Here is a 23,974-nt window from a genome sequence, read left to right as displayed (position 1 = left end):
AATGGTGGGCAAGTCCATTGGAAGTGTCCATCTTGTGTAACGAAACCTGTTTTATTTTTGTCTTCAATTCGGAGTGGAATAGACCAGAAAACCGAGTTTATATCCAGTGTTGTGAAATATCTGCAGTTTCTCGTTTTTATTATCAAATCATCTATTATCGGGAATGGTTGAGCTTGTGGTACTATTATTTTATTTAGGTCTCTAAAGTCAATGCAAAGTCTAGATTTTTTGTTTTCCTCTTTTTTAAATGCCAATGTTACTGGTGCTGCAAATGGACTGTATGATTCTTCAATGCGGTGTCTCTTTAAAAGATTTGCAACTTGTTCTTCAATTTCCTTTCTATCTTCTATTGTGCATCTATACGGCCTCTTGCTGCAATATTTATCAATCAATAGATCTATCCGAGCTTCATAATCTTTTACAGTACCTATGTCGTACTTATCCTTTGCAAACACCGTCTTATATTCTTCTATCAGTCTTTCTATCTTTTTCTTTTTATTTATATCCAAGTGGTTTATTTTTATTTCAAATTCACTTTCTTTTATATGTTTATTAAAATTCACTGAATACATTTCTATCTTATTTTGTTTATAATTTGTATTCTATCGCTAAATTTGTATTCTATCGCTAAATTTTCATTCTGGACTAGCTTAAACTTTTATATCATGTGTAGTCCTATAATAAAATCTTCCAAAATCATATCTTTCAACAATATGTACATCTGTCATTTTTCAATATTAAAGATTTTTACCTTAATAGTTATTAGACCATTTGTTCTTTTCACACCATTAGCCGTTTTTAAATGTATTTTATTTATATCTTTATCTTCTATGACTCTAACTAATTTTGAATTTATTAGTGAGATCTGAGACCCTGAGTCATAGATCCCGCTATCTCCAACTTATCTTCTAGTAATACTTTGATTTTGACTAATGGTGTTATATCTAGTTTTTTTCCTCTGTGTTCAATTCTACCTCTATTACTGAGTTGTTTCCTACAACGCTAGGTTTATTATTTTCTTTCTTCTTAAACCAGCATGACTTCTCCGGATGATATCTGATGCCTTTGCTTAAACTTTCACAGTTCTTGCATGGCCTTTTTTCTTCAGTCTTTTTTTTATTTTTAAATTTCTCTTCTTTCTTCTTTGGAAAACTTTTTTTATTCATTAAACTCTCATACCTCCTTATTTCATTAAACAGTTTTGTTGAATCTTCACATTCTTCTTTATCTATTTTATTCATAATGAAGTCTGGCAGTCCCACTGCTATTAAGGTCGTTAATGTTTTTGTATCCATATTTTTATTCATATCTAGCAGAAGTCTTTCCTTTCTCATTGCATAATCGATAAGAGATCCTTCTTTATATCTAAATGACAAAGCATATCATACCGTGTTCCATCCTTTATCAGCAAAGGTCTCTAGGAATCTATCTTTCCATTCAATCCATTTAGCAGTAACTGTCAACTTCGTTAACGTTGCACAGTGCCAGTCTGAACAAGATTTATCTAAAAACAATCTTAATATCTCTATTTTTATTTCATCTTCTGTGATATCAAATCTTGTACATTTCTTCTCAAATGTCTCTATCCATTGTTTGGCATTTGAGTGCATACTAGTGAATTTCTCAATCATATACTTCTCTGCAATATGTTTTAAATTTTTCTCTCCTTTTTTCTGTGATGTTTCCACCAATTTTTCTAGTATCTTACTCAAATCATCCTTTCTTATATCAGCTCTGTCTTTTTCTTCTATTTCTTGTAAGTATTCACCTGCAAACTGTATATTACCATCCTTATCTATATAAATTTTTCTCAACTCTTCTGTCATAGAGATCCACACTTTTCTTGACTGATGTTTTTTTTTTTAACTATTCTTTGCTTTCAAATAATTCTCTGTTTTCATTAATTCTATATGGTTGGCTATGTATCCCTGGTCTCCTTGTAAGACATACGTCAATCCATCTTCTGTTCTAATTGAGGTTATGGCTATCGTAGCCGACTTCTCGTCTTTTGGAGAAGCGACTATTGTAAATTCAAATTGTAATTTATCCATTATTTTAATTAACTGAAATTGTCGTTTTGTAAGATGGATTTCTATTATTGAGGATTTTCCAAGAAAAAAACCAATGTGTTGCTCTGTAACAAGAGATTTAAATTTTATTTACTATGTTTTAACCATTTATGTACAATATTTACAATCTTACCTGTAACAAGAGAAACGACAATTAAAGTTTCTTTCTCCGTTACACTTCTAATTACTCTTTATTTAAACAATCTTTCTATCTCAATGATTTTGCAAGATACGCACACGTGCTTATCATTTTCTATCTCTTTCTCTATCTATCTCTCTTGTTCAGTGTTACCGATTTCGGCCTACTACCAACTACTGTAGCGCGACGAATTCAAAGGAAGAAAGTACGTTTCTTCTTCAATCGGAGTCCCTTTATCCAAACTGGAGTACACACGTTCCAAATATTCTGTGATGTCACATCTATTCCATTCATTCATAAGGGAGTTTATTAATGCCCAACTCCAATCTACCACCCCTTACAAAAAAGTATTACTAGCTGGTTAGTAATAAATACTTATTTTGTGTATTAATAATACTAAAATTAAGTATTTATTAGTACTTGAATCACTGTGATCCAAGTATTGCATAGTATTTTATTACTGGTCAGTAATTTATGAAAGTAGTATTTAATACAGGACGAGTATTGAATACTTAGTATTAAATTTCTGATGAGAAAGCATTTAATATTAGGTGAAAAATACTTGTGTAATAAATACTTGTGTTGAATTACTGATGAGTATTTCAATGTTAGTACTGAAGTACTGAACCAAGGATTCCATGTGTAATAAATCACTGGCCAGTATTTTAATATTAATACTCAAGTACTGAACTGAATATTCCATGTGAAATTAATCACTGACCAGTACTACAATTTGTATAGAAACATTATAATAAGTAATTCCTGATAATATTAAGGAAAAGAGATAAAAGTAAGGCACAAATACATTTTATATGAAGGTCTGTACTAATTCGTCTTGATAAAAGTGTACAAGTTTTGAAATAGTACTGAGGATATCATTTTAATATTCAATTCAAAATTTTATTACTCTTTTTAAACTGAATTTGTTTCTTAAGATGATTTTTGAAAAATTATATATTTGCGCTGGTTATGACACATGTAGACTATATATAACACTTACATCAAATTAAGAAGTAGTCTACCACGTAAGGCAGTTGGCTCACGATCCAGAGGTCCCGAGTTCGATCCCACCAAGGTAAGTGTTTTTCAAATACGAGAAAATATTTATAATTATAGACTGCATCTTAAGAAACAAATTTAGTTATAAAATAGTAATAAAATTTCGAAAAAAAAAAAATTTTTTTTTTTATGCCGGGTAAATATCGGAAATCGAAATATTGGTGAGTAATTCAATACTAAGCACCAGTAGTTCTGTGTAGTATTAATCACTACCTATAATATTTATCACTACCAGTATTTTCCCAGTATTTCCCAAATAAATATTGACAGTATTAAATCACTGAGATTTTAAGTATTTAGTCAGTAATACTTTTTTGTAAGGGACTACAACTTTAAAAAGTGGCCATTTCCTTTGGTTTACTTCGGCAAACTGTCGATACCTTTTTAACAATGTGCTTATCGATGGAATGTCATGCTCAGACGTAATCATTTCAGCGATAGGTATTATTGATTCACCCTTTTTCACAATTATGGCGTAATAGGGTCAGTGCACCGTTTGTGGCCACTTTAAGGATTTTTGACGAAATAAATACGTTTTAATTAAATTCTTTTTGTTATGTAACGCTTTTAACTACTTTAATATATTCTTAAGAATCTTTTAGATAAGAAACTTAAGATCGGCAAACAAATAAATTTAAATAAACATTTCAAAAATAAAAATTATATCATAAGTTCCGATTTCACCGTTTTTGGCCACCAAAACACCAGTTTTCGCCACAATAAGTACTAGTTTTGGCCACATAATGAAACTGAGGTTAATTTCTAATTAAACAATTTAAATAGGTACATATAATAAAAATTATGATTTATTTTTACTGTTAATATTTATTTTTAATAAAATATTATATATATAGCATATCATACATAAACTTCTATCAACTAATATCGAGAATTTAAAAAATTTATTTATATATCTTATGAAGGTTTGTGCGTCATCTCAATAGTAACTTAAATTTTTTAAATTAAAATTGTAAAATAAGATATCAAATAAAATTGTAAAATAAAATAAAAAATAAAATAAAATATCAAAAAATTGTAAAATAAAAATATCAAAAAATTAACATTGTTTAAAATAATTCATCTAATGTATTAGAGTTTTTACTTTCTTGTTTTGTTAGCAGTTTTTTAAAAGATAATTTGTATTGAAACAAGCACGTGAGAAAAATTGATTATTGCATGGATGAAGGTTTTCTTCTTCTACATCTTGTATATGTTTTGTTGGGGATACTATTTACATAATATCGCATAAAACGTATTATGTCATTAATATATGGCATATCGCCCTTATATATCTCTCTCCTGTTCGTGCATCAAGTCAATTGTTGCGACCCAGTTTGGCAGCGTCATCCTTTCACCAGTTTTAGGTGGGGAAGTGTTTCCATTCCACCTTCAATTTACCTACATTTCTCTCAATGAGAAGATCGCAAAACTTCGCATATGCGTTCTGTTAAGATTCACTTTAATAATTATTTACTCTATTTACAATATAATATATCTTCTTTTATAAAAAAAATCGTACAATAACAAATATAAAATATGTTTACATGTTCAAAGATCAATATTAGAGTATAATCAATGTTGAAGTATAATCTGGAGGCGAGAGGTCTATCATTATTTGGCAATGAAAAGCAAAGATATTTGCCAATATGAATTTTTCGCGCAGTTCAAGGATTTAGGCAATCAAACGACTTTCTATGGGAAAGGTTAGTACCACGCAATATTTGCTGGAGGTTTATAGCGTCTGATTTACGCAATGTCACTTAATGACAAAATTGTTTAGTTGATGAAAATTTTATGCAATGTCTCTGGAAAGATAATAAATGTATTAGAACATAAAAATTTTAGTTAACGCAATAAAAATAAATTTAGATTAATTAAGTTAAGTTAATAAATTTGTACTAAACGAATTATATGTAAGAAAAATTACATTGTTTTATTTAAAAAATTATCGACGATGTTGATTTCTTATTAAAAAATGCATGGCAATGTAACTGTTCTCTTAAATATTTTTTTGTAGATTCAACAAATAAAAAGTTATTTTAGTTACCAGTTTCTAGTAATTCATTTTGTGGACAAAGTTATAAAAAAGATTACATTATCAACATAAATGCATATGAATTAATAATTTGTTTTTAAATATTGGCAAAAAATAAATGAAAAATAACGCGTGCTATATGTTGTTGTGTTTTAGTTTATCAAAATTAAAAAAGTATATAATATGCAGTTATCGACTACTAATTTTTTACATCCAATGCTAAAAACAAGGAGGTGCAATTTAGAGAACTTGTCGCAACGTAGATTGTGCAATGTATACCTACATTTGCCGTTATCATGTACAATGTAATCACAGGTTACGTACCGGAACGAAGTTTCACCGTATTCGTTTTAGCTACTTTTTTGACTGTACTATCTGTATTTAAAATAAAGCGAGTTTATATATAGATCTGCTTTAAGCAGAGAAAGATGAAAGTACAGAGAGTGTAATTGTAAAAAGGAATAGATCTCTCGTTAATGATCCTTATACTGGTCATTAAAAATATATAGAGGGAGTGTAATCTATGTAAGGTAGCCTGGACAAACTTAAAGAAGAGACGTTGAAGTGCGTTATATATACAGGGTGTCCCATTTTAAATGTCCCATGCAAATATCTTTATTCCATAAAAATATGGAAGATACGGAAAAATGTTCTAGACAAAAGTTGCATGTTTGAAGGGGGTTACATGATGAATATATGGACTTGATCTTGAGTGACCTTTTCAAGGCCAGGTCAATGTGATCGATGTTTTCTTAAATGGAACTTGTTTTTTCCTTGAGATAAAAGTTGTAGATCTCGTCGAGACGTTTTCAAAACACTATAATAAATTTTTCTCTCGTTAAGAATTTCTTGAGATATTTAAAATTTTGTTATAATATTTTTAATATAAAATATGAAATATCTGGTGAAGTATTCACTTTTCTACAACTTTACCTTCATACTTTTATACGTAGAATAATGAAAGGAAGCGAATAATAATATTTTTACATCTGCAATTTTGCAATATTGAATGCGTCTACAAGATGCATTCAATTTTCAAATAATTTTTTCTGTTTTTTTTCTTACAATAATCGATTTCTTTCATTATTCCATGTATAAAAGTATCAAGGTAAAGTTATCAAAAAGTGAACACTATACGAGATATTTCATATTTTATATTAAAAATTAAAATGACAAAATTTTTGAAATATCTCAGAAAATTCTTAACAAAAGAGAGCTTTATCATAGTGTTTTAAAAACGTCTTGACAAATTCTACAAGAATATGCAATAAAGGGAAGTTCTATTTAAAAAAACATCGATCACATTGATTTGAAAAGGTCACTCAAGGTCAAGTCCATATTTTCATCATGAGGCCCCCTTCAAATCATGTAACTTTTGCCTGAAACATTTTTTTGTATCTTCCATATTTTTTTAGATATTTGCCTTGGGCATTTAAAATAGGACACCCTGTATATACAATCATCAATATGCGAAATTCTTTGCTACGCTATTTTTTCTAATATTGTTAATATTTTTATACAGATAACATGTAGACGATATGTATTTTGTAAAAAGTATATTTTATTTAAAAGGGTAACTGCGACGTCCTCGTTAAACTATTAGTTTCACTCGCCAACACCTCCTCTTATTAAAAATTTTACGTTCCCGCAATCTTGCACTCTCTCCAGTTATTTTCTCGTCCCCATAGTCCTAACGGATCGCTTCGCGCTTGTACTATAGTCAAGACTTCATGATCTGACGTTTCCACAGTGCACTCGGTAATTCGGGCGCACTAGAAGCCACAGTCAACATTTGCCGGTCACCTAGTGTACATTGTGAAGCATAGGACACACTTGATTTATTTTGAAGACAGTGCGAGAAAGTTATAGTTAAAACGAATATGGTGAAACTTTGACATAGAACTTCTATTTTTTGTATTCTCTGTACTTTTTGTATAAAACTATTATAACTGTGATTTCCGCAAAGCTGTGCGAATTACTGAGGGACCGAATATCGAATGCTTACACATTCCATCAAACAAAAGGTAATCAGTTGCGAGATTGTTAGATTAAATATATTTTAAAAAGAATTTCAAATATATATGTATATTTTTTTTAAAGTTTGTTTAAAAAGTACATTAAAAATTTTTTTTAATTATATGTGTACATATAAACAAAAAAGAAAATAAATATTTAGATTTGAAATATATTCAAAGTATATACTTAAAGAATATAATATGTAAAAAAACAATATTTGCTATTTAATTACTACTAGTACTATTTAGGCACATTTTTTATTCATGCATTATGGAGGGTTAATTGCAAAAAGTTTAGAGATATACATTAAATATATTAGTAGCATTCTGTCATAAAAAAGAAGAGAGTTTGAAGCAGAATAAAATAGAAACTACATCAAGGAACATAGTATATTACAATATATAACACGAACTACAGTGTATTTTATAATAATTTACACAATTTTTTAATTAATTTATAAATAAGAATTTAGTGTTTTGTGTTCTCAAAGAAGATTTGGATGAAAGGTACAACTTTCCATCGTGCTAGCTGGCTTTCACCAGTCAGCAGCCATCGTTGAATTTATCTAAAATGCTATGACTTGATGATCCTGAATACATTTTCATAAATTACGACATGTAACTTGGCATAGAGAGATACGTGAAAATTTAAATAAAACAGATCATAAATTCGCATTTTCGAAATAATACAGATATAAACATTTAAATTTTATTATTGTTTAAAGTCTTTAACCCGTTATTCGAATATTAAGGATCACTACAGGAGAAAAATACTGTTAACAATAATAAAATAATATTATTAAAGATATAAAATTCACTTTAGATCTTATAGTTCATGTCAAATTTCGGGATGGAATTCTATCTATAAAATTTTATACAACGTGGTTTTTTTATATATACGTATTTTGATGTGTTTTATGTATTATTATGTACAGGGTGTTCGAAATAAAAATATCCAGCCAATGTAGTAGATTGGGTCAAACTGAAGAGAAAAGTCATGTACTATTTTGCAAAATTCGCAAATATTTGAAAATGGGACGTCTCTTCTCGGCGCGCGCTTCTACTAGAGTAAATTGGCCGATCTTTTTCAAATTATTTCTCAGAGTAAGTATTGCGAATTTTGCAAAATGGTACATGACTTTTCTCTTCAGTTTGACCCAATCTACTCCATCTTTTTGGCTGGATACTTTTATTTTGAACACCCTGTATATAATTTTTCAAATATTTTCTGTCTCACATTGTATATAAAATTATGAATATAATTCTGTTACAAAGTCTTATTTTAAATTATGAATCTGAAGATTTTAATGTCGATCGTTGCCATAACAGGTTGCCGATTAATAATATTCTCCTAGCTATACTAATGCTCAACTTGATGAGGTTATGGGGTTTTGAGGGTTATAAGATCAAGGGGTCATGGGGTTAATAGTTTATGAGGGTTTTAGGGCCAAACAGCTTATTTAAAGCGATTATTGAGATGAGACAAGTCGTATAAATCATATTGTAAGATCTCTTCATCAGGTTTATGGGTTATTTTGCTTATGGGGTCATGGGGTTATGAAGTTTTTTAAAAAAGCCACTCAAATTTCGAAAGCCCTCGCTTATACGAACATTTTAAGCTCAAACTCAATATTTAAAGTCGCTTCAATTTTTTGACAGAGGGAGGGTCCACTTGACGTGGAATGTCACATATGTATATATATATATATATATATATGTATGTATGTATGTATATATATATTTGTGCCTTTTTTTATATATTTAACAATTATAATAAACTAAATTTTGTATTGTTAATTAATCATATAAGTTTATAATCATATATAATTTCGACAAAATAAACTTATTATACAATACACATTGATGATAATAATAATCGATAATTTACAATGTTTTTCGGCAATACTAGATCATAAAATGATGAATCTGAAGGAAGGCATGCATGTGATTTACGATTTATTGCTATTTATCGGCATGGCAATAGTTTATTTCACCAAGACTGTAGTGCTAACGCTAATTCCACGCCGATATCGAGCAAAATCGATCAAGGGTGAAATTGCTCTCGTTACGGGCGGTGCTAGCGGAATCGGCAAGTTAATTGCAATCAGATTTGCCAAACTCGGTGCACACGTAGTCGTTTGGGACATCAATAAAAACGGTGAGAGATAATTCCAACTAAATAATTATTTTTTTCTTTAAATAAAATCTTACACACATACACATATGTATATGTATATATACCTAGATGTCTGAATCATCCGAATGCTAACTACATCTAAAAAACAAAAAAAAATTAATGTTTAGTTTTCACGCGTAAAATGTACATATACGAATATGATAGCTACCATGTTGCGTCTGAAACAAATTATGCATGATAAACCATTATTAATTCTGTCAATTTTGTCTTGTTATTCTTTTGCTACCTGACTCTTCTGAACTAGTAGGTATTATTGTCACAGTTACACAGTCGCATAATGCAAGTTTAATAATTTTTCTTGTATAAATGTGTATAAATGTATATACAAACATGTAGACAATATGTATATATTTACAGTATATTTAAACACATTTGATTCAATTCCTTTCTAATAAATTTTAAGAGATAAGTATGTATATAAGCATAAATATATTCGTAAATGGTAAACGCAGGTCTTGCGGAAGTTGCAGAGGAGATTAGAAAAATTGGTGGAAAATGTTGGACGTATTATTGCGATATAGCTGACAAAGAGGAAGTGTATCATACAGCAAAAGTGGTACAGATTGAAGTCGGAAATGTGAGTAAAATGTTGTTAAACTTAAGAATTCTGTACCACAAAATTTAAGAATATCTTTCAATCAAGATACGTAAAGATATCTTGCGTATCAGCGCTCCAACATTCTCTTTTTTTTTTAAATTAACAGCAAATTGTTATATATACTAGAACTTCATGAACAATCGAAATAAACTATAATTTTGCTTTACCTATTCATATTTCTCCCTCTCTCCTTCCCCCCCCCTCTCTTTCTCTTTCTGACACACATTATTATACATATAGGTATGCACCGTTGTAGAGTAAATATAATGTAAATGTGTTATTGCATTCGCGTAAAATAATAAATTGTGTGGAATCGAAATAATTAGAGATTTGAAAAATAGATACTGGAATTTTGGTCTAATCTTTTTGAAGACTTATAATATCCGTGACGACGAGCTGTTAATTTAAAGAAAAAGAGAAGGAGCGCTGGTGCGCAAGATATCTTTACGTATCTTGACTGAAAGATATTCTTAAATTTTCTGATCGTGCCCGTTAAAAAATTTTTTATATAAAAACATATCTAAATATATATAATCATATAATATTATATAAAATATTATATAAAATATGTTCATATATGCTTTTTTTCTTGTATAATCTCTGTTCGTACGTTACAAGAAAAATAATAAGAAAAAGAATTGAAAAATAATTAAAAGGATAATTTTTGCATTGTTTTTTTATTGTTTGTGCATTGTTCATTTATAATCATTTATAATCATAAATATATAAATGTAACAATACCACAGTAACAATACATATAAAATATAATTATATATAATTATATATGAGCAAATTTTTCACATTTGCACAAACTTTATTTTTTTGTAAAAAAAAATGCAAAAATTATCCTTTTAATTATTTTCTTATTATTTTTCTTGTACATATAAACAGAGATTGTATAAGAGAAAAAAAGATGATTTTGATGAAACTGGTACCAAAAGATTACTACCCTGGTAACCATCTCCGATAGAAAACGATAAAAAAATTTCTTATCGTTTTTAATACGGTTAGTGAATCGTTTATTTACGGTACTCTATCAGAAACTCACGTTACAAAATACTTGGGATCCTATCGTAAATGTCTTATCAGCTATACATCAGTTTATATCGTTTTTAATATGGTTAGTGAATCGTTTATTTACGGTATTCTATACAAAATACTTGGAATCTTATCGTAAATGTCTTCTCAGCTATACATATATAAGTTTCTATCGTTTTTAATATAATTAGTGAATCGTTTATTTACGGTATTCTATCAGAAACTCACGTTGCAAAATACTTGGGAGGTGCTTTTCAGGTGCTCCAAAATTAGTACAAAATGCGGATAAATATTATAGCTTGTTAAAGTATGTTATAGCTTGTCATAGTAACTATTATAAGAATTTCATGAATAATAAAAAGGTATGTACATGTATATGAAAGGTGCATAATTAGCGGAATTGTGCTCCACACTGCAGCGTACAGTAAAACTATTAAAACCAACGATTCTGTAGTACAATTAGACGATGATACAATTATCGAAATATTAAGTTTTATTATTGTAAATAAATGTTGCTTTGTCGTTTGTGAAGTTCTGACAACCATGCCTGCGGTCTATAATCAATTAAAAATAAATCATATGTTACAAGTTACTAGCGAAGCACAAGATGAAAAAATAATTCCGATTCAGCTGATAAAACGTAAACTTGTGGTCGTCGAAATAAAATGTGACAAATTTCTTTGTACAATGCCGAACCAATTTGAAACATTATAACTATATATTAATATATCACTTTAATTATCAGTTAAAAAAACAAAATATATCTGTTCATAATTCTTCATATTTGTACACTTATATAAAATATATTTCTAATAAATTAAGATTAATTACAGACTGGCGTTTAATTTATTATTAAAAATTCCGTGAAAGTTTATCTAACATATAGTTAAAATTATTTTTCATAATTTTCTATAAAAAAGTATCAAAATTGATTCAGCTCTTTTGGCGTAAAAACAGCACGCGTAGAAATTAGTATATATTCAACTTAATTTTTCATAAAAATCCATAGCTTTCTGTGAAAAAGTATAAAAAATTGTAGTTATTCATAGTTTTTCATATATCTGAATTATTAGATGTATGAAAATCGAAAAATTTCTATGAATACCCAGACAGCACGCATGTCCAAAAGCGGGACATAAGACGTTTAAAAAGCATCTAAAAGACGTGTTATGTCCCGATTTTGGACTTGGTGCTGTCTGGGTATTCACAAAATATGATTTTCATAGAAATTTTTTCCGTCTGCTGCTTCTAAACAATTCGGTTAATATCGTTGATATACGATAGATAACGATTAGCTGTTGTACAGAAGATGATTGTCAGTCGGAAAATCCTGATAAGAAACGATAGATGTGTCGGTTCGGTTAAGTCGTATAAATATCGACGAGATGTCTATCGTATTAACCTTATTAAAACATATGCAAAGTAGAAGGTTTTCAAACGATTCAATTTATATCATTAATATACGATAGAAAACGAACCGATTTGCTGCCGTACAGAAGATGATAAGTTGTATGTCGGAAAATCCTGATAAGAAACGATAGATGTGTCGGTTCGGTTAAGTCGTATAAATATCGACGAGATGTCTATCGTATTAACCTTATTAAAACATATGCAAAGTAGAAGGTTTTCAAACGATTCAATTTATATCATTAATATACGATAGAAAACGAACCGATTTGCTGCCGTACAGAAGATGATAAGTTGTATGTCGGAAAATCCTGATAAGAAACGATAGATGTATCGGTTCGGTTAAATCGTATAAATATCGACGAGATGTCTATCATTTTATTCTTATATATCCGTATTAATGCATACGGTAAAATTATTACCATAAATAACGATACATATTATATCGTGTATATACGATTGATTCAGACGGGCAATAATTGTACATATAGAAAACGATTCATAACTATAAAATTTGTATAGTTATTTTCTTATTCGGACCTAAAACGATAGAAACCGATTCGATTCGATTAATGTTTTATCTGTCTTCTAAATATGCAACGATAGAACCGATAAGATACGATTAAAAACGATACAGATATAGCCGTTTTTAATCGTTTTCTATCGGATATGGTTACCAGGGTAATTTTATGGGGATGGCTACTATGTGATTAAAAATTGGGGGTTTTATGGGGTTCTATTGGTGCTCCTAATTAATGGGTGAGTTTGGGGAATAGATTTTAAAAAATCTAGTTATATAATCTAGTTATATAATATTATATGATTATATATATTTAGATGTTTTTATATAAAAAATTTTTTACCGGGTGGTTTTGTTTGTGTTAAGATTAAAATGTTTTCTCCTCACAATTAGTATGTTTTATTTATACATGAACTGCAATAGCAAATGATACTCCGCGCGAATATAGTAAACATACATATATGAATATATATATATATATATATATATTCGCGCGGAGTATCATTTGCTATTGCAGTTCACGTATAAATAAAACATACTAATTATATATATATATATATATATATATATATATATATGTATATATAAATGTATTATAGGTATTAGTATGAATCTACGATAGAATAATAGGTTGTGTGGGGTGATGTGCAACACTTTTTTTTGTTGCTCGGAAAACATATCCAAAAATCAAATTCTTGAATATATCATGGCTGTATAATGTAGAGGAAGGAAAATACTAAAATTCTGCGTGATTAGATTTTCAAAAATTTAAATTCTTCCTAAAAATTTTTCGAGTTTTCAAAAAAACATTTGTTTTCAAATTTTCTTGGGGTGATGTGCAACACAGGTAAAATTAAAGTAAAAAATGCATGAATATCGACATCAATCGACTTAAATGTTAAATTTGGGCTTCTTAAATACAAATTAATCGAAATCTGGTGAACAAATTGACCTCTGACAAATGGAAATTTCACAAAAAAAATTATTTTTTATTTGATTTCTTATTATATCGCTTAAAAATTAATATAGTAATGAAAGGAAAAACGCAAAAAACTTTATTTTTCATCATCTGAATCGCAGTTGTCACAAGTAAAATAGTTGCGACCTTGCATGTCGACACAGTGTTGCACATCACCCCAAACACGCTATTTTGCGCGGACTGGCGCTAATATAACTTTGTCTTATAACGTGGCCTTTTAAAACAAAAACTCAATTTAAAATAAAAGCACAATTAATTATTAATATCAATTAAATTGTAAGTGTATAGTGTTGTATTAATTTATTTTACTAATATACATTGTAATGTAAAAATATTGAATTAATTGTAAATTAATTACAAGAGCAGACGTTTTGTATAGAACTTTGAGTATAGAACTTTGACGCAATCCTGATTATCGTGTTATAGTGACTGACTTTGTGATTATCGGTTTGTACCCAGTGGACGATTTTCATTTTTATAGCAAAGCACGCCATAACTAAAGAATTAATATAATGTAACTATTGTAACTTTTACGTTAATTTTCAATTCTTTCAATGTCTTATTACGATTATTAAAAATACGTTGGCAATTAATGTATGTATATGGTTTAAATTTTTCTTGAAAGATAATCTTTTTATAAAATCGATAAGATAAAATATTAAAATTTATCTTTATAATATTATTTTTAAATAAAAAGTGAACAATTTTTTCCATAGGTGAGTCTGTTAATAAATAATGCTGGATATGTATACGGGAAGACTTTTATGAAATTGCCCGACAACGAAATTGAAAAAACTTTCAAAGTGAATATTCTGTCACATTATTGGGTGAGTGTTAATTTTAAAGAAATTTGAGTTTTTCAGGTTTTTTTTATAAAGGTTATTATACAAAACTTCCGATTTATATATTTTATTTAGTATTTCTCCACAGATTACAAAGTCATTCTTGAAAGATATGATGAAAAATAATCATGGTCACATTGTGACGATAGCGAGCGTCGCTGGGCTTTTAGGGATTTACAATTGTACAGATTATTCTGCAACAAAATTCGCCGCCATTGGATGCCACGAGAGTCTCTTCACCGAACTCAAAGTGCGTAAGAATATCCAATTATCGAGTAAAGCAAATAGTTTTTATGTCATTTTTATCACTTTCTTATTACAATTATTATTATTTTATTATTATCAATATATTTTAAGGTACATGGATACGAAGGAATTCATATGACTTTAGTTTGTCCCTATCTTATTAATACGGGAATGTTTAATGGAGTGAAACCTAGGTTCGTGAAAATATATAATGCGATATTCCTGGAGAGAACATTATACATTTATTTATAATACATAATGTACTTTATAATAAAATAATATTTCAAGATTGATGCCGATGCTTGAACCGACATATGTTGCCGAAGAAGTGGTCACAGGTGTATTAGCGAACGAGACGTTGATAGTACTACCTAATATTCTAAGATATTTACTGCCATTTAAAAGGTGAGTTTATAATAATAAAACTTTAATGACCTTGCATGACATATGTTGTCAAAGACGCAACTCTAATTAACTTGCAAAAGATTTTAGTCGTTAATCGATCTATTTACTAAAAAGTTATTAACAAATAAATTGAATTATAAAGACGTATGTTGAATGCCATAACTTACCGAGCTTATCGAGTACAGAGAATTCTACGTTATTTGCATATATACATTTTATAATGAGTAAAGTGCTTAGGCGGAGAAAAAGTTTCCTTTCCCTGCACTTCGAAAAAGTTCTTAACCTAATCTAAACTTATTTCATTTTGAAACTAAAATTAAGTTTGAGTTAGGTTAAAATTTTTTCAGGGGAAAAATACAGAGAGCAAAGTTCCTCCATCTAAGCATCTATTATTTAAATATATGTATACACGTAAATTGTTTATTAAAAATTATTAAGGGAATAAAATAAACCACACAAATATATGTATAATTTATTATGCTTTACTGACAATGAGTATGAATTAATAATTCATTACGTATTTAGTTGAATTTTTATTTTAATCACCGTAAACTTGTAGATGCTATTTTTAATATTATAACAAATATATATCTGAAAATATCAACGAAATAAATAATCGTAATTTATTATAATTTGCAATTGTCTATTGCTTTCTTTTTACTTTCTAATACAAAGTCGAAAATCCATGAATGTACGTCCGAAGCACCGAAGAGAATGACTACTTTTAATTGTTAACAACTCTTTAATAGACAATGAACAATGGCTAAAATTTCTTAAATATTAGAGCTATTTTTGATAATATATGTCAAGATCATTAAAATCAGTGAAATCGCTCTTAATATATGCAGTTTTACTAAATAAATAAATAAATAAACATATATACATATAGGTATATTAAAGTTATTGATATTGTTATTTATTAGCTTATTACCGATGAAAGTGAGCTGGGCATTAATGTATCACATTTTGAAAGGACCACAGATCATGATGACATTCAAAGGTCGTGACTCGAACCATAAAGATAATAATGATAATAATAGTACAACGAATTATAAAGATAGATGCGTGCGTTAAAGTTATACGAGGCACAATACATATATTTTTTATCAATAATACAAAAATTTATATATGATTATTGAAATATTTTGTCGCTTTCTTTTATGTACATGCATCTTTATATACATATAGATATCACAAAATTTTTGTTATAATATATAAAATGGAAAGTTATGTAACTACTTATAATAAGTCATAAAAATAATTCAATCCTTGACCTAATTCCCAAATCGAGATTCCTGTACCCAATTCGTTAGCAAGTTCTAATCGAGTTTGAATGGAATATAACGTAGGGTAGAAGACATAGCTATTACCTGTAGCTAATCTGAAATAAATACATCAATTTATAAATATAATATTAAAAAGTTTTTTTTACATTTTTTATATTAATTATAAATAAGAAAAAGAAAAAAAGGAAAAAAAGAAAAAAGAGAGAGAGAAGGAAAGACGGCACAGAAAAAAAGAAAATAGAAAAGGATAAGAGAAAAGAGAAGAATAGAAAAGTCATAGAAAATAAGAAATTGATGATTGGGGGAAAAAAGGGAGAAGAAAACAAGGATAAGTAAAAAGAAGGAAAGGGAGAGGGAAAATGAGGAAAATAGATGAAGAAAAAATATAGGAAAGGAGTAAAGAGACAAACGAGACTGAAAAAAAGAAAGAGAAAGAACAGATAGATTGTAATAAAATATTACTTTGGTTCAAAGAAATGCTCTTTGCTGCTGTCATCCCAATGAATCTTTCCTTTGAATGATTTCAGTATATCCAAATATTCAGAGGCGAAAATTGCCCTGCCACCCTCTGGTGTATAATTATAACCATAGAAGTTAATACCTAATAAAATTTGAGATCGTCTAGGATCGTCTTTCTCTGGAGCTAACAATTCTACACATTGTCTGGCCCAATCGAGAGGACTATTCGGACCTGGTTTTTGAATACTCGAATAATCATAAGTCATAAGTGAAAAGGCATTTACATATAATGCTAATTCATCAAACTGTTGCTTTGAAAAAAATTCAATTTGTGCACTAAAAACAAACAACTTGAATAAGTAAAAAAATTAAATTTATGTTTCTTATATGTATTTTAAAAAGTATTAAGTACCCTCTAGATGGTGGCACTGTTAATATAATATCTAAATTATGTTTCTTCAACTTTTGTGCAATGGATTTGACTATAGAAGTAACAATTTGTAAATTTGCACCTGCAAATACAAACTGATTCCATATTTCTAAAACATATCCGTCAAAGTGGAAGGTCTGTAAATATAAAATTTTTATGTTTTATATTTTAATAGATAGAGAATATGCAATAATATATATATATATATATATATATATATATATTAGAGCGTGTCATTTTGGGGCAACTTTTTTTTCATTTCACGAATAGCATATATACTTCCAGGAAGGTAAAATAAGATACCTGTTAAATTTTTAGCCCTTAATATTAATATTAACAGGTCGTTCATCGGGTTTTTTTATTTTTCATTTAGTAAGATAGAAAAAATTTTATAACTATCTAACAAACAGTAATACAGCATTGCGCTACATAGATTTTCTGTAGTAAATTTACCGCTCTACAAAAAAGATCTCTTATTATTTTTTCATAAATTTAACCGTTCAAAAGATATTCAAAGTTAAAGTTTGATAAATTTTATAAAACTTGTTTTTGCTTCTTATGAATGTTGTATCATATTGACTATCAAAAATTATGAAATAAGAAATACATATTTTTGTAGAAAATTTAACGATCTACAAAAAAGGTCTCTTATGTTTTTTTCATAAATATAACCATTTAGACGATATTAAGGTTTAAATTTCAAAGTATAAACCTTAATATCGTCTAAATGGTTATATTTATGAAAAAAACATAAGAGACCTTTTTTTTAGATCGTTAAATTTTCTACAAAAATATGTATTGAGTATTTCATAATTTTTGATAGTCGATATGATACAAAATTCATAAAAAGCAAAAACAAGTTTTATAAAATTTATCAAACTTTAACTTTGAATATCTTTTGAACGGTTGAATTTATGAAAAAATGATAAGAGATCTTTTTTGTAGAGCGGTAAATTTACTACAGAAAATCTATGTAGCGCAATGCTGTATTATTGTTTGTTAGATAGTTATAAAATTTTTTCTATCTTACTAAATAAAAAATGCAAAATCGCGATGAGCGACCTGTTAATATTAATATTAAGGGCTAAAAATTTAACAGGTAGGGGAGACCGGGGCTAAGCCGACAACTGGGCTAACTTGACACTAGGCTTTTTGCCAATTTAAATCTATCGTAGAAACTTGCCTTTCCTACTGTAAATGCATCGATGTGCCAGTATTATCAACGGAATTTGGTAACATTCTGAGTTATAGTATAATTTTTAACGCGACATAAGCGTTTTTGATAGTAAAAAGTAATTTTTCTGATCTCTCAAAAATGTCTACTCTTTCATCGAGCTTTACTCTTGCGAATCTACCGGTAAGTAATTTTGATGGGAAATTCGATGCTTTATACGAATCCGATAATAATTTTTGCATATTTTCAAAATATTTATATTTTTGGAGTAACAAAAGTAAAAAACGACGTTTGGGGCTAAGTCGACACGCTGTTTTATTAGTTCCCAATAATAAACGATGCTTGTAATGCAGCATATGGCCCATGACAAATGTGTGCGCACGTGTAATCGCAAATTTACTTGCACTAGACACTACAGACGCGCGCTTCGCGCGCGCTATTTAGCTTTAACATTATGCTATTATATAATAATCGCGACACGACGCGGGACGATTAACCTCGCGACACGACGCGAGCTGTCACATCATGACACACACGACGCACTACACGCACGAAACTCGCCACACTCCGCGATGACAGTCCCTCACGGGATGAAGCAAGCTACGGCGCGGCAATCAATCGAGATAATCAATCGGCATCGCGGAAAAGAGGCTTCAATTTTTCGATACAAACGAAATTCATTCAGTTAACACGCCTTTTTTAAAAATGGATAAATTGTTTTTCAGACATGAGTTTAGATGAAAATAAAAAACAGACAATAAAAAATAAGTTCCAGATCAAATTGTGTCGATCAGGCAAAGTGTCGAGTTTACCCCGGCATTTTTTAATTTGAAAATTTGTCTTCGCGTCACTTTTCCTTTCCTGGCGGCAAAACAAAGCGACGTACAGCAAAACTTCCTGAATCAATTTTGTACCTGAAGAAACACTCTTTAAATATATATCATTGAATTTGCCTAAAAATTTTAATTAAATATTAAAAATTGCCTTTGAAAAAATAGTGTCGGCTTAGCCCCGGTCTCCCCTATCTTATTTTACCTTCCTGGAAGTATATATGCTATTCGTGAAATGAAAAAAAAAGTTGCCACAAAATGACACGCTCTAATATATATATATATATATATATATATATATATATATGTAGGTCCGGAAGTATGTTCCGGGACTTTTATTTTTTTACATCGGTATATTCCAGGACATTTGGCAGTTTCCAGGACTGTCCTGGAAAAAATTCATGTCCTACGGCACGTTTCGGGACAATTTTTTGAATCTGATTACATATATATGCGTTATATTCCAGGACTGTACATTTCAAAAAACGTAAACAGTCCCGGAACATACCTCTAGACCTACATATATATATATAAATATATATATAAATTATTAATGTATATACCTTGGCAGTATCTAAGAGAGATACTATTAATTGAATTTGACTCTCTTTATTACCATATATCCTAATAATGTCGTCGATTGACCAATGTTCAAATAATACCCTAGGTATAACTAAAAATAGTAATAACATCAGTATAGAATTATAATCATACTTCAATTATTTTCAACTTACGCTTTACGATATGATTAACATTGTTCTTGGCTCTTATTTCCTTTATCCACTTAGTCTGGACAGAATTAATGGACAATTGATAGGTTGATGTATTACCAAAAGGAAAAGCCAACCATACTGGAGATACCATTGTAAACTTGCCATGAAATGTTTTGGAAATCTCAAAACCGTTTCCATTCCACTGTAAAATTGAATTATATTCAATGTAAATATATTATTGGATTCCATGTTTATGATTTTATAGAACTAGGCAATGTTACAATAACTATGTAATTACTCACGGGTGTACAATATCCTAGGACATTTCTCTTAAATCTTCTATGCTCAGTATTTTGAAAATATCGACCAGATTCATGAAGAATGTCCTGTTGTTTAGGATTTTCTATTACCAAGTTTCTTTGGAAAACATCTTGGTCCACCGGGCCTTTGTACAACTTACAAAATTTATAAAATTTATAAAATAAGGAACTGCTTATTTTTATATACATACATATCGCACATCTAGAAGAACTGTCACAACTCAGAAATTTGCAAGAAAAAACATATTTAATTCAATTTTTTTAATTGTGAGATAACTAATATAATTACAATTACAATATTTTGTTATAATGAAACTTATACTGTTTCCTAAAGAAATCTGCCTATTTTTATTAATTTTTGAGGTGCAATAGCTATTCTATATAAATACCTAACCGTGCTGCACCCGTACCGTATCCGTACCGTGCACGGTACAGAAACATTAGACAAGGATTTCTATTGTCTCCGCATCCTTGTCTAATTTTTCTGTCCGAGCACGGTACTGATACGGTACGGGTACAGCACGGTTATGTCTGAATCGACCTTATAACGTAACCAATTTAAAAGAATAATGACATTTCTGCTCCGTTCTGCAGCGGACTTCGCATATAATCTTATGACACTATTATAGCACATAGGTAACATTTTAGGCATACTTTTTATAGGCTTTCAAAATAGAAATTTTTTTAGTTGTGTGTGTGACGGTATTCTTCTAGGGGTGAAATATATATATATATATATATATATATATATATATATGTACATAAATTATTACTAATTATTAGTAAATTTATATAAATTAAATTTATTAGTAAAAATATTAAAAGACAAGATATTTGATACTAATAAATAGATAGATAAACTTTATTGTTTCCTCATATAAATAACTTAATTATACAACTATACTAATAAATACCCGGATAGTCAAATCTGTTCAGAACAAATTTTGAAAGTGCTACAAATTTTATTGATAGAAATGTCAGTAGAAATATAAGAGAATTATAAGAGAATTTTCTAATAAGGAGTCTGTTCTTTATTGCCACACTAGATTACACTAAAACTTTCTTTCGCTAACTTTAAACATACTATTTTATTTTAAGTATGTACAATGAGTATGTGCACTAGTGCACTAGTGCAACTATAAAGAATAGATCTAGAATATGATGGTAGATTGACTGCAGAAACTGAGCAGAATCTGCTGTTTTCTAATGATGTACATATTCCATTTAAATGTTTACGAAAAAAAAACAGATTTTGTTTGGTTTCTGCCGACAATCTGCTGTCAGATTATATTGATAGGCGGTACTAGCAAAATATGAGTTTAATACAAACACTGATGATATTATATCAATTATTACGTTTTCATTAAAGCATTTTAGCAATATAATTATAATTAGTATAAAATTATTAATAATATTTATATTGCTTCTGTTGCAATATCTGAGCAAGTTTGTTGCCAATCTGCGGTGTCATACTGTGAGCAGTTTACTTATTGAGATACTCATTTATCTTTTGTATTTTTGAAAAGTTTCTTATATAATTTTGTGTTAAATATTTATGATAAATATTTATTTTAATTATCGTATAATTAAAATTATATTATAACCTATCACTTTGTCCTTTTATTTTAATTAAATAAAACAATTAATATTAAATTGCATGCAGTTCAATAAACAGTTTGTTAACAAGACATACAATTCGCAAAGAATTTATATCAATTATTACGTTTTTATTAGAGTATTTTAGTAATATAATTATAATTAGTATAAAAGTATTAGTTTTATATTTAGCCTTTATTCTTTCTAAAATCTTATATTGTACATACCCAGATAGCCAAATGCTGCGAGTTTGCTGCCATGTTGCCAACAAGCAGCTTGTCGTTAATGCAACTAATTTTGACAAACTCGAGACATGGTGAGACAGCATTATGCTTGTCGGGTTGAACTCATATGAATTATATTTCTATTAACAGCAAATTGATTGCAACGTGACAGCATCAATTTGTGAGGAATTTGTGACAATTTCATATTGTCAATACTTCGTTAGCAACGAGATACAATTAAAAAACTTCAAGCTTCATGACATGTACGCAATAACGGATGGAAATCATTATCTATGTGTTGTTGCCGTCACGTTTGCATCATGATGCTCAAGATGGAACGATGAATTATTCATTGCTGACATGTTGCAGACAACATAACGTACCAATATTGCTCTTGAAATTGCGTCAACTGATTGCATGTATAAGCAGTCATGTAGCTGTATTTGTAACGTATTCTATTTCAATGTCAGCAAATTTACAGCAAATATATGAAAACACATGCAATGCATTAGTTTGCTCAATATGCTCTATCACGCTTGGCTATCTGGGTATATATAATATTATTAAATTTTATGCTTTTATTGTAACATGCATATAAATGGGAATAAAATATATTTTCTTTGATACTTACTTTATTGTTATGTTTTCCTTTCTCTTTCTTATTCTTTTCTGTTGGTGGTAACAGAGTACCGAAACATAATTCAGTAAGGAATAATATTGCGATTAGAATAATCTTATTCATACTCATATTGAGTAACAATTACATATTAATACATCAAATAATATTTGACATATTCCTTATGTGACTGAGGAACACTGAGAAAAATACGGTAGCTTTCCTTCCTTTTTGGCTCAGTGTTGCCAACTCGGATCGTCATTATCCCGCACTAAAGCAGGGCACACACACCTTTCGTAGAACGTAACAGTAAGGTTCCGACCAATCGTATTGCTCGATTCTTACTTCTACGGTTACAGACGGCCGAATTGAGCAACGCGATTGATCGAAACCCTACTGTTACGTTCTACGAAAAGTGTGTGTGGCCAGCTTAAAGGGCTTCGTGCATGGTGGAAGAACACAGGTGTGCTCTTGCGCATATATTTCTAACAGCCAATGAGAAATTGATGCCAGATACCTCCATCTTGCCGCGGTATATACAGTTTGAATTTGGCGTTATGTTATTAGTGTATAGGCTGCGGTCAGTGCGGTCCACTTGATGCTACAAATGCTTCGAAGAATTCCTCTTCTCTTTTCTTTCAATGAAGAAATAAGGAAAAGAAGAACGCTCCAAAGTATTTGCAGCGTCAAGTGGACCGCAGTCTTACTTATTTATTTTTGTGTTTAATTTATATATAAAAAGGACAATTGTTGAAGAATAAATCAGTTTGAAAAATA

The 23,974-nt window shown here is 29.2% G+C and overlaps 2 protein-coding genes across 3 annotated transcripts; one reads left to right on the top strand and one right to left on the bottom strand.

The window, feature by feature from the left end:
• Positions 1–9,230: 9,230 nt before the first annotated feature.
• LOC139810025 (estradiol 17-beta-dehydrogenase 11) lies at positions 9,231–16,623 on the top strand. Its single transcript, XM_071773368.1, has 7 exons — positions 9,231–9,475; positions 9,967–10,091; positions 14,773–14,883; positions 14,987–15,148; positions 15,256–15,338; positions 15,433–15,549; positions 16,473–16,623. Exons 1-7 carry the CDS (start codon positions 9,235–9,237, stop codon positions 16,621–16,623), a joined length of 990 nt encoding a protein of 329 aa, XP_071629469.1. The 5' UTR covers positions 9,231–9,234.
• Positions 15,364–23,445, bottom strand: LOC139809990 (chitinase domain-containing protein 1). Of its 2 annotated transcripts, XM_071773338.1 has the most exons (8): positions 23,213–23,354; positions 22,585–23,125; positions 20,744–20,896; positions 20,463–20,643; positions 20,292–20,401; positions 17,707–17,861; positions 17,298–17,630; positions 15,364–16,930 (listed from the first exon to the last, which is right to left on the bottom strand). In XM_071773338.1, the coding sequence occupies exons 2-8, from the start codon at positions 22,615–22,617 to the stop codon at positions 16,789–16,791; spliced, it is 1,107 nt and encodes a 368-aa protein (XP_071629439.1). In that variant the 5' UTR covers positions 22,618–23,125; positions 23,213–23,354; the 3' UTR covers positions 15,364–16,788. The 2 variants fall into 2 exon arrangements, with proteins under 2 accessions (XP_071629439.1, XP_071629430.1); XM_071773329.1 differs by lacking the exon at positions 22,585–23,125 and having other exon boundaries at positions 23,213–23,445.
• Between the last annotated feature and the right edge of the window lie 529 nt (positions 23,446–23,974).

This window comes from Temnothorax longispinosus, chromosome 1, assembly GCF_030848805.1.
Source record: "Temnothorax longispinosus isolate EJ_2023e chromosome 1, Tlon_JGU_v1, whole genome shotgun sequence".
Taxonomy (NCBI): Eukaryota; Metazoa; Arthropoda; class Insecta; order Hymenoptera; family Formicidae; genus Temnothorax; species Temnothorax longispinosus.
The sequence above is the reverse complement of the archived record's forward strand: the minus strand, read 5'-3'. Positions and strand labels throughout refer to the sequence as shown.

What these genes read in the sequence shown, in the direction of transcription:
- LOC139810025 (XM_071773368.1), top strand. Translation starts at nt 9,235, where the DNA reads ATGATGAATCTGAAGGAAGGCATGCATGTGATTTACGATTTATTGCTA. An exon ending in GTCTCTTCACCGAACTCAAA is followed by an intron (nt 15,149 to 15,255) that starts GTGCGTAAGAAT and finishes ATATATTTTAAG; the next exon opens with GTACATGGATACGAAGGAAT. An exon ending in TTTAATGGAGTGAAACCTAG is followed by an intron (nt 15,339 to 15,432) that starts GTTCGTGAAAAT and finishes TAATATTTCAAG; the next exon opens with ATTGATGCCGATGCTTGAAC.
- LOC139809990 (XM_071773329.1), bottom strand. Translation starts at nt 23,329, where the DNA reads ATGAGTATGAATAAGATTATTCTAATCGCAATATTATTCCTTACTGAA. An exon ending in CTCTCTTAGATACTGCCAAG is followed by an intron (nt 17,862 to 20,291) that starts GTATATACATTA and finishes TTATATTTACAG; the next exon opens with ACCTTCCACTTTGACGGATA. An exon ending in GAGCATTTCTTTGAACCAAA is followed by an intron (nt 16,931 to 17,297) that starts GTAATATTTTAT and finishes TATTTATTTCAG; the next exon opens with ATTAGCTACAGGTAATAGCT.